A 12,040-nucleotide genomic window follows, 5' to 3' on the forward strand; every position below is an offset into this window, starting at 1 on the left:
GCTGCTAGGTAGAGCGGAAATGCATCCCGAGGGTGAGCTGACGGCAGGGAAGAGACTGTCCAGCCCTGCAACACGGAGGACGCACACAGCTCACTGACAGTCCCCATCATCTCAATCAAAGCTCAGAGGATGCTGTGGCTTCCCTTATGTCCTTTGCAGGATCTCACTGTCAACTTTAGGCCACAGCTGTTTGGTTAAAAAAAAAAAAAGAGCCTTGTTTTCTCCAAACCCAGTAACCTTTACAGCAGTTTCCATGATACACCTCAAAAATTTCTAAATAACTACCGTCAGAGTGTCATGCTGTGATACAGTGATCCACAAATGAGAAAAGATTCTTCCTCTGTGACCCAAACATGAAATCACATGGTGCTGTGTTAAATGCAGAAATGTCTGATTGGGCAATAAACCCTCAGATCTATTCGCTGCAAGGCTAAAACCTTCTTTGCACGCCATATTAGACCTTCATCCTCACATATCTAATCAATAAAAAAAAAAAAAAAAACGACTGTTCCACAATATGATTACTTAAAAAGCTATTCTGTTCTGCATGTGGTGTTAGGTTAGAAATCTAGTAGAGGACGCGTGAAATAGAGTAAAATTACAAGCAGTAAAAAGATGTGTAATATTCCAATGATGTTTTTATACTGAAGAAAATGTAATAGATATTAACCCTCGCATAAAGTCTCATTAAAAGGAGGTCATAAAAATGTGGGAAAGTGGCAGAGCATACCAAAGAAGGAAACTGACAAGGACTTTATCGCTCAAAAAAAACAACCCCGAAAGTTAGTGTGAAAACTCCTTATGGGGCTTTTTAATAAAACTCTTTTTATGTGACATGGCAATTATTTAAGGCTAGAAACAAATTTGCTCAATATATTACTGGTTACTTGTGTTTATTTAATGGTAAAGTTGCTTTTTTCAGTGATGCATCTGTCCTATTAAACACACATGATATCCAACATTGTTACACGTTTTAATTTCTCAAATGACATTAAAATACCCCATATATACACATGGGGAAAAAAAACAGCATTAAAAGTTTTCTTTTGTTCATTAAAGGTTATTATTTAAGGAACACTTAATGATATCAAAAAGATGCAAAAACCAAAACTTCAGATGAGAGGAAAAAAAAAAAAAGAAGTTTGGCAGAGGTGACAGGGCACACCATGGAAAAAAGTGCAGAAGCAGAGCTGACTGACCGTTATGGTGGAAAGCCAACACCTTCTAATCCAGCTACATCACAACGTCTGTACTTTTTGGTCTATTTTTAACAATCATTAAACAATATTTCAAGTGGCAAACCAATTATGTAACATTAAAAAAACTGCGTTAGGGAGTTTATCGATATTTTTAGTAATTTATTGCCAAAATAAAGGTTAAACATCTAGTAGAGTCCATTAAATTAAACATTAAAATACAAACAATTCTAGTAATATGTTCCATCAGTTTATTATTTCAGACTGATTTAATAGCAGCAAAATTGGATCCGATTCTAGTTGGAGGTGCATTTTTTGTTTTGGTACTCTACATAAAAATGATATTCCATGCCATCCCAGATGATTTCCAGATTAAATTTGATCCCAATCAGAATACATTAGCTCCAAGGGAAATCTCTGTGCAATGATCCAAACAGGAGACAAATCCTCCTCGATCCATCTGTAACATCCTTCACGTGCAAGCAGGCAATTATGTGCCGAACGGCCAGGTGTGCGCACAACACCATGTCACAATCAGTGGTGGCGTGAGTTCGTGGTTTAAAGCGTCAGCCTCGTCGGCACTTACGGGCAAATCAGCAGGAGGTAAAGCTCTCAACATGACGAGGCTTACGGCCTGAGGTCAACATAGTGACATGGAAGGCTTAGGGGATTACATCCTCCACACACACACACCAAAAACCCGTGCTGCTGGTCAGCCAAAAACCCGTCAACACAGGGAAACGGCGGAGACAACCTGACGTAACAGATGGGTGACATAACTGAAGGACGAGAAAGCCTCATCAAGTCGGCATTTTAAGAGTTTCATAATAAAACGGTTCTTATGCAGAACTATTTGGCACGAGAGCAACCAATTCTGCAAAAATAACAGTGAAGTTCATTCAGATTGTTAATCAATATGTCAGCATATTGAAGACTTTGTTTACTCCAGATGTGGAAATTAAATTGTATCTGTTAAAAGAATGTGAGCACATTAGAGAGCTGTTTAAAGGATGCTGTTGGTAATCAAGTGCATGTCGGCACCATTCTGCTCTTTCACTCTGACCTGGATCAGTGTTAGAAATATAAACAAGTAAGTCAATGCAGTCTTATGTCTCTAATGAGCGAGCTTTGAGGAATACGTCTGTTTCTGGTGTTTCATCAAACTTTGTTTTTCCACTTTTGACAATAAGAAAATATTTTCCTCTGTTTGCTGTTGAGTAAAGTATAACATATCTTTACACAGCTGATTTAACATTTGGGATATTTAAAATGCCTTCCAGTTCCAGTGTGGAGTGTTTATTGATCTTTAAGAGGGTGAACTTGCACTATCATGCCATTATCACTAAATTATTTGAAAATAGTCTCAAAAACAACATTATTGTTTATCGCAATAATTTTCTGGAATATTTATTGTGAAATATGTTATTGTGACAGCTGTGGTCATGTATTCAGTTAATGAACTGAAGAGTAGAAGTTTGATGGTTCTTCCCCCCCAACAGCATAACCATCTATTATATCTCCCAGCCAGTTCTTTATATGCAAAACAAGAAGGCACATTAGATTTGTCGAATTGATTCCTTCATGAGCAGCAGCGTAGTGTTCCCAATGAAACTGCTGACTGCTGTCACTAACAGGAAGCAGCAGCAAAACCTGATTGACTATGAATCACCTCTGCAGAAAAATGGAGCATATAAACTGGCGGCAGAAAAAATAAAACAGGTAATGAAGTGAGACGATGAACAACAGTAAATGATATCCTGCTGGAAAGATGAACAATACAATTGTTTTGGTGCAATATCAGAAAACCTGGGTGTGCTCTTTTCTTTTTGGTTCATTCAGACTCCCCTTAAAATGATTTAAGTTACCAATATGTCTTTTTTTTTTTTTTTTTACTGAAAACATTTCAAAGGCAAGTTTTTGTCTTCCAAACAAAGGGAAATTCAGAAAGCATAGGGAGGAGAAGGAGACACAGCCGAACTAGACTTGAATACAAAACAGCTCAACAAATAGGGGCAAAGTTCTGGCTCTCTACCTATCAAATCCTATTTTGCTCATCAGTGAACTTTCCCACACTGCAGAAGCTCTTAAGGTTTATTTCATAACAGGCCACCAAGCTGGTTTGGCATATGCCCCTCTGGCCACATTAATGCTGCAAAGAGACCTGATCGCTGCTGCTCTTTAGCACATCCTCATCATATTGTTTTGGCATTTAGCTAAGCACTGTTAAGCCTCATGTTAAGTGAAGTTTGAGCCTGCAGGCAGAGCTCACACACATTCGTTTTTATTTGACACAAAGCTCTCGTCTGCTTACTGAAAACAGAAAAGAAAGAAAATTATGTAGGCATAGCCACTATACACACACATCGTATTACGGATCAAATGCAGAAGAAACACACCCACAGTGAGCTGCTTCTGTCTGATGCTCGTTTGTCGATTAAGAATCAGACGTTACATAACAAACCATCCAAACGAAGTTGAGAAGATGCCAAGCTTATCAGGGGTCAGGGCTGTTTCCGACAGAGCCTGAGCGCTCATGCTCTTTCAGCATTGTGGAGCTGGGTAAGCATCCAGAGCTCTTGCCAGAATACAAAAATGCCAAAACGCCGCCTTGAAAAGAAGTCCAAGCCGCGGGAGAAGCTGCTGTCCAAGAGGAGAGCAGCATCTTGTGTTGGGCCTAATTACTTCTGTTCAAGGATTTCACAGTTTTGACCTTTCAAGTCTATCGTATGGAAGCTCGTATAAAACTGAAGATGACTGCACTGATATTCACAGAACCTGCTCATATTTACGCATTAAGGAAGAGCTGGAGCTTCATTTTTCCCCAGCGGAGGTTATGTTTCTGACTTACTAATTTGTTTACTTGTTAGAGTGTTTAAATCCTTCAGTTAACTCTCAAAAAAATGTGTAAACAGATCATACTACAAGGAGAGCTGGACGGTATGAATTAAAAACTTATGACAAGTATTTCATATCAGTCAATAGATAATTATTGATCAGTTCTTCGTCTTAAATATCTGAAATACTACCAAATTGGTGGCATGACCTCCTGTTTTATCCAGCCTTCATTTTGCGCCGTTGTGTTTCATTTTTAGGCAGTTATGAGGCTCCGTAGAAAAACCTGAAGCTGCTGCTGCGCCGGTTACTCAACAGGTTGTTGCTAGGAAACCACAGAGTGAGTGAGTTGATGCCACCATCTTAGCTGAACAGCTAAAGCCTTTCCTTCCTGATGCATCTCCTAGAACATAGACATCTAGTGATATTGATCATGTCTATCTCGAGATCTATTGTTACTGATTTATTGTCCAGTCCTGAATTACAAGCAAATGTTTTTTCCCCCAGCCAACATGAATTGGGGCTAGTCTATTAAATTCATCAAAGTTTTATTCTGTAAAAGAATACAGAATAATTGTTGGCTGCTTTATCAACTATTTCTAGAATGTTTCAGCGATTTAAATTAAGACTGAGGACTCATCTGTAGTTTACATCTGTAAACTCATTTAACTTTCAAACTACATTTGACTTTGTAGCTAAATCTTAGTTAAATATGAATTAACATAAGAGGGATTTTTGTCTCTGGTTTTCCACAGCGTAAGAAAAACCATGCGCTATTGAACAAATATATTGCGTCTCGTGTTGAAGGAAAATGTGGGTTATAATTTAAGTAATGTTTTCTTACTTCATCTCTGAAAATGAAAAGACTTGGGTTGGAAAATCCAGAAATCTTCATTTTTCAGGGTAATTCAAGAAGAATTGGAGCTGCTTTAAGTCTTGCGTGGATTTTTTTGTACTACTTAAAGACAGTAACTTTTAGGTTTCTTATGCTGAAAGTTGTATTTAAGACTCCTTCCTCTACTTCATCTGTTCCATTAATGGGTATAAAGGTAGTCAAAAATAACTGAAAAAGTTTAAAACTCATCACTTTCCAAATACAATAACCTTAAAAAAAAAAAAAATTATGACTTCTTTTTTTGCCAAAAGATTTCTGGAAAAAAAAAATAATAATTTTGGCAAATAAATGACATGGGACATTTTTTAGCAAGGTGACAAACTGTTAAAAATCATTTCACGAGATCGGATCTGTGTAAAATACAAAAAGTGAAATTATACTGGAGATAAATAAATTGGCCAATGATGGAAGTCGGATGATTTTCACTTCATTGGTTATTTCCCAAACCTTTCGGATCAGTGAATGCACCACGCTCTAATTCACCGGTTCCCAGGAACCACGCAGAGACAACCAGGCCTCCAACCTCCTCCAACCTCCACTGCTCCTCAGGGGTGATCCCAGGCCAGCTGGGAAACGTAATCCCCCCTCGTCAGCCTGGTAGACCTCTAAATGACATGACGACTATTATTCAGCAATTCAGCTCCCCCATCGGACAGAGTTCATAATTCAGTCATAGTCTGATCTCTGATCCGGAGCGCCAGAGCAGAACGAACCTCTCCATGTCGAGGAAGTATTTTTAGATGAGTCTGCATCATGAATAGTCAAAGGCTGCAGCAATCTCAGAGATGCAGTCTGAGCACCGATGAAGCAGCAATGTTGACCGTGTGAGTTGGATCCGCCTGACCCAACTACATTTAATGAGTTTTCTACAATCTACAAAGAAATATACATAAAGACTGAGAAATTTGCTATGCATCCAGAATAATGGTAATTTAATTGAAATCAATGTCCTGGTGGAAGATTTAAGTGTCCAAACTCAAATAGGTTTCTCCCAATTTTAAGAAAATCAAATAATTTAGAGGCATTTCTCTTGGTTAAATATTCCCTTCACCTTGTGCTCAGCGCTTTGTAATTCATATTAAGGGTAGGCGATTCAGACTTTAAATCTTTTCGCTACATTATTTGTGAGTTTTACTATAATAATAAAACTGACATAAAAAGATATTTGCAACATTTTAGCAGACTTTGCATGCCACAACAATCATAGCCTCACAAAGAATGCTCTTTAAAAAACTGGGGACTTCAGGACAACAGTTGCACAGTGTGTCTGTATTTTATTATATTTCTGAATGTATTTAAACTCTTCGGGACATAATAGTCAATCTTAATAAGAAATCTTTCTTGATATACAACTTCTTTCATCATAAATGCTCATCCCTACTTGATATTGTGTACTGAGGTTTGTCAAGAACTCCAACCGTACTGCAGGGTGTCATGGCTGAATAAATCCAGCCTTTTCTCTGTTTTAACAGTTTCCTTTAATCCAAAGCCTACAGTTTGGTTACATAGTTTAACATGGGACACAATTTGGTGTTCCAACAGAACAATGACAAGAAACAAATGAAAATGGGTTTTGGAACGGATAAATCAGGACATATCAGGCTCCTGGAATAGTCTTACTAAAGCCCCAAACTAAATCCTATTTAAAATTCCTGGAATATGCTGAAAAGCCGCATCCGTCCCCAGAAACGGATGAATTTAATCAAGTCCAACTCTTCTGATTCTGACTAGAGGAGTGGACTGAATTATACCAGAACCTTGAAATCATTGATAAATAATGTACTTGTTATAAGTACAACTTGCTACAGGAAGTTCAACCAAACATTAGAAAGGCTGATGTTCACATTTGAGCCTGTTCTCATTTTTGACTCAATGTGAATAGGAGAAAGTCTTGTTTAAAAATCACTAAAACGGTTTGTTGTTTCATTTCATCCAGGAAAAAATAAACAAACACAAAAGGCAAACACTAAAATTGAGAGTCACACCCCTGAAGTTTGTGTGTAAACTTCTGCTCTATAGGTAACATGAAGCATGAAAATTTGGAAGCACTGCTGCGATGGGAGGGGAGCTGGAATGTATTTCTATGCATACTAAAGCACCATAGGAACCGGATTAGGAGCTTTGTTTCACAGTTATTGGATTTTGGCTCAGCAGGACAGGAATTGTTCCAATACAGAGGGGAGAGGAAAAAAAACAAACAAAAAAAAAAACACAGAACCATTCTTGCATATGTGGAAAAAACTCGACCCAGCATGCAAACATACAACACATTTGAGCTTTTTAGAGGAGCTTCATATCCTCACAGCCGCTGCCAGCGACTGTCAGTGATCCTGGATGTGAAGAGAATGAATCACTGAGGAGCCAAGGCTTTTCACTCCTTTTACTTCACAAACACTTTAAATCCGCCAGCACATTCAAATTTAATGTGGTGTTTCTGAACTGAAACAAACCAAATTTCTTTTAATTTTTAAAGACTATTGGAGCAGACGAGGCAGGAAATGAAGAGGGGAAAGGAAACGAGCCGATGTGCAACAATGACCACGATATTGTATATTCTTGGTACATTTCCTCATTAGATTTATGTATTATTTAGATGTACTATGATAAAAAAAAGTTTTATATTTATACAGTTAATTAAAAAGTTGGTTTCTTAATACACAGTTTCACTTTAAAATCCTTTGTAAGATATTTTATTTGCATCTATATGCAGTGATGAGTAATGCTGAATGAAAAACGACATGATGTCCTCTCAATCATAAGAAATTAATCAAGAAATAAAAGTAATATATCAGAAATATTTCCAATTTGGTAAAATCTGAGTCACTCAGAAGCAGATTGCCTGACTAATTAACCAGCTATTGTCAGCTTATTCTACATAAGCTTTTTTATTTTGCTTTGAAAAGCAAAATAAAAAAGAATATTGTAAGAATGAAGTAGCTTTACTTTAAGAGTGTATTAAGACTTACTGAGTGTTTATTCTGAATTTTTCTAATGTATTAAAATAAAGTAAAAATCACTATTTTTAACCCTCAAATTGTAGCAATCCATATTTTTCGTCTGCAGTAGGAATAGTTATTGCCTTTAAGAAATTAATGAGTATTTCTTGCATTTCCGTTTATTCTTTCTTTATAAATTAAAATGCAGTGAGAATTTAATTCCAGTCTATTAATACTTGCTATTAGAGCAAAGGCAAAGCAAAGGATTATAACTCAATGCTTGCTTAAATTAAAGCCCCTTTTTTTCTCCCCACAGTATTTACCACCTTAAATCCCTTAAAAATTAACTTAGATAAGATTGTTTATGCTTTGTAACTTCCTAGATGCTAAATGGCAAAGTCCAGGATTCATGTAAGTGATCTGATATAATCATTAAATATGATTAATATTTAAGGTTAGCTGATTTTATTTAAAATCTACACAAAACAAGACAGATTTTCAACAGATTTTTTTTCCCAACAGAATTTAAAATCTGTTTGCAAAGAAAATACCAACTCATGTTATGTAACTTGAAGCCAACAGGAAGTGAAAACTTTAGAGTTTAAACTGGGAGATGACTGAATTTGAAACCAGAAAATATTCAAACAGTGAAACCCATTCTGCACCCTCTATACTTGTGATTCAAGAGGATTACCAGAAGTGCTTCCCCCTTATCGTAGCCGTTTTCTAGATTCCAGCCTTGGTACCCTGATTTATCGCCACAGTGGAAACAGTTGAGAAGTTTGGCCCCAGAAAACAACCCCGCTTCCTGGAATAGGTTCCCACAGCTGCAGTGAACATACCATAAACGATGGTGCATTTTTACTGTAGAAACAATGAGTTCAAAACACAAAGGTCAATCGTCTAGGGTTTTGCAAATAAAAGCAAAATTGGACAAACTAATGTGTAAAATAATCTTAGTAGTTCACTATAAAAATGTAATTCACAATTATTTCAGTTCTTGATTACTATACTGATTAATCAGATAAAAAACGGCACATTTTGCTGATTTTTTATTTAAGATATTTTTATACGATACTAGAGCTACATTAAAATGTGCAATTACTGCTAAAAGAACAAGAAAATAAACATTTGATTGCCTAAAATTCAGGAACAGGATTCCATTCAGTGAACGCTTAATAACTAAGATAACAAGATAACAAAAGATGCATCTGCAGTTAAAAAATACTTTTATCAACATGTGAAAAGCTCAGCCCTATCTACTCACTTATCAATAAAGTGTGGGGCTAAAGTCTTGACTATTTTTTTTAAATTGAACTAGGTGAAGTTAAAATTGAACATATTTATAGACAATGTTCTTTTTACATCTTAAATGCAAAATTTATACATGTATTTGGCCACTTTTGGCTTAATTACTCCTCTCACTACTTGTTCTTTTGGGCTAAATATATTTTATTGAGCCTTGATACTCCAATCGATTACTAACTTAGTTGGCAATTATTTCAATAATCTGACTAATTATTTCAGCCCTACTTGGAAACAAAACAAAGTTATCACTATAAATAATCAGCTGAAGTGTGTTTGTGCCCGCTGACCTGAATCTCCTCGAACGCCTCGTCAATGGTGGTCACCTGGTGCTGCTCGTGAAGCGCCGGCTCGTCGCAGAAGAAGCACACCAGGCTTTTGTCCGTCAGGCAGAAGAGCTTGACCTTCTCGTGGTCCTTGCAGGGGTAGGAGCTCCTCTGCGCATTCAGGATCGCGTCGAGAGGGAAGGCCGAGTAGCGCTCCACAATGTTGGACAGCTTGAGGCTCGGCGACAGCAGCGGATCGGCAAAGGTCCGGCGGCACTCGGGGCAGTCCCGCGTCCCGTGTGGCTCCTGCCTGCTCCAGTGCTCGGTGATGCACTTCCTGCAGAAGTAATGCTCGCAACCGAAGCTGACGGGGTCCTGGTAGATGCTGAGGCAGATGGAACAGAGGAGCTCGTCCTTCAGACAGCAAGCCATTTGCAAAGGCTGAGTGGCATCTAAAAGGACGAAGTTCTGAAGCGAAGCGCACTGGGTTTAATCTGAGAGCGGATGGTTCACGGCCATGCGAGAGCGGACTGAGAAGATCTACTGGCGTTCTCAAAATGGATGTTTGTGACACTATCAGAGAGAGGAAAAGAGAAAATGATGCATCAAATCTTTAATCTGAGGCCAAATTGGTCTTGTGTTCAAAAACAGTAATATTTAGTAGTAACACATTAACCAAATGGACTTTAGTAAGAACTCATTAAACATTAAGTACGAGTTGAACCAACAGCAATTAGTCTAACATTAACTATAAAACTAAAAACTAAAAATCTTCCAGCTTCTCAGAGTCAATACCTCATTTACATTCTTGATGCTTTGACAAGTATTCCTAACCTTTGAACTTTTTCATATCACAACCACATGTAGTGATGACATGATGGTTTTAACAATATTTTAGAGAGAACTGCAGAATGCGTTTCTGTTCTCCTGAGTCAAATTAGTATATTCACTGTCAAATTTTAAAAAGTATATGCAGCCATCAGACCATTTAAAACATTTTGTCCATTTTTCTTTGTAAAATATCTCCATCTCAGCCATTTTGGCAGAGCATCTGTGAACATAAATTTTCGAGCCTTGCTACAGACTTTAACTAGACCAATCTAACACACGGATATACTTTGAAGCCAAAGTATTGATGTTACTGTAGTTGTGAATGTATGTTTTAAGTCACTGTCCTGCTGGCATGTGAGCATCCACCTTATTTTAAAGTCTTCTGCAGCCTTCAACAGGATTCTGTCCAGGATTGTTTAGTATTTTATCAAGCTTCCTTCATTTGAACTCAAATCAGAGAACGACTTATGCTGCTGCTCCTTCAGTAATGTTTTATTTTCCTTATTTTTTTATAATTGCTTTTGAACCAAAATACACATATTTGATGTTCATTGACAAAAATATAATATCCGTTATTGGTTTTCCCAGGTATTCCCAAGATGATGTTTATGTTTTTGCTGTACAAATGAACTTGACCGATTGGAAAAGGGATGTTTTTGCACACAGGTTGACTGCAATCACCAATTAGCTGATTGGTGGAGGCAGGTGGTTGAAAGAGCTGAATTCAAACACACCAATAGTTTAAAGAAGCTTTTCTGATTGACAATTGTTACTGTAAATGTTGCAGCATCATTTATAGCTCATTATCCAGATGGATACCATCTAGCGAGGGTTATATCATAAAACCGCAGTTGGTTTCACTTTGACAGCTTCTCCCTTTACCTGCGTCAACACCTGGAAATGCATCCAATGAAATGCCTTTCCAGATTCGGGTATTTCCCCACGTCCCTCTTCTCCCCAACCTCCACAAACAGCCTCCCAGGCGACCAACAGGCAAACACCTGCAGTCCTGTCCTCTGTTGCTGTCGACCTTCTTCCCGGCTTCCATTTGATTTTCCCCCAGATCAGGAGTTTTAAGCAGCCTGGAGCAGGCTCTTCCATTCTGACCATCATTTAAAAACTAGTTTGACACATGCTGTAAAAGTCTAACTAGCTTGACTCGACACCTAGCTGGATTTGTAAACACAGCAGACAAGGGACAAAAAAAAAAAGCCACAACAGGAGGATGAATGACACAATAAAAGGCAAAGCATTAATTAATTTAACCTGCTCATTAACTGTAAATAATATTACTTAAACATAAACGGTGGGAAATTATCTCAATGTGACGTTTTCAACTACAAAAATGAATAAAAGCGGAGGGAACGAACCTTAACCTGCCGACCTCTCTGCGGCGACATCAGCGGCTTCAATGCGAGTGTCTTTTCAGGAAGAACACCGACACACAACGGCAACAGACGAAACCAACTGCCGCACACAGAGAGGGGTGTCCGGAGGGGAATAAACATCACTATGTTTCCATTATCACCGCCATTCAAGCTACAATAAAACATCCCGAGATATTCAGATGGCCACCGTCATTTTAAAGGACTCAAAAATCATTTAGACTCTATGATAAAGCGGTTAAAATTTAGCCGTTGACCCCCGATTTCTAAAATGAAGTGACCCACACTTCCTTTCTCCTGTTCACCCGCTGTTAGCAAGTTTTACCTTTATGAGAAGCAACAGCGAAGCACATAAAGAAAAAGCGAAACAGCTCATGAAATGGTCTGAATTACA

At 37.8% G+C, this 12,040-nt stretch overlaps 1 protein-coding gene across 1 annotated transcript in view; it reads right to left on the bottom strand.

Moving 5' to 3' along the window:
* The window catches only part of trim62.1 (tripartite motif containing 62, tandem duplicate 1), a 40,892-nt gene extending 29,180 nt beyond the window's left edge, over positions 1-11,712 (bottom strand). Inside the window, exons 1-2 of the mRNA XM_055027317.1 lie at positions 11,632-11,712; positions 9,455-10,003 (exon numbers count right to left, since the gene is read on the bottom strand). Of these exons, the coding sequence (XP_054883292.1) occupies positions 9,455-9,862 (408 nt within the window). The 5' untranslated portion in view covers positions 9,863-10,003; positions 11,632-11,712. The remainder of the gene's footprint in view (positions 1-9,454; positions 10,004-11,631) is intronic.
* Between the last annotated feature and the right edge of the window lie 328 nt (positions 11,713-12,040).

Source organism: Poeciliopsis prolifica, unplaced genomic scaffold (assembly GCF_027474105.1).
Source record: "Poeciliopsis prolifica strain line A6 unplaced genomic scaffold, Auburn_PproV2 SCAFFOLD003, whole genome shotgun sequence".
NCBI classification, from domain to species: Eukaryota; Metazoa; Chordata; class Actinopteri; order Cyprinodontiformes; family Poeciliidae; genus Poeciliopsis; species Poeciliopsis prolifica.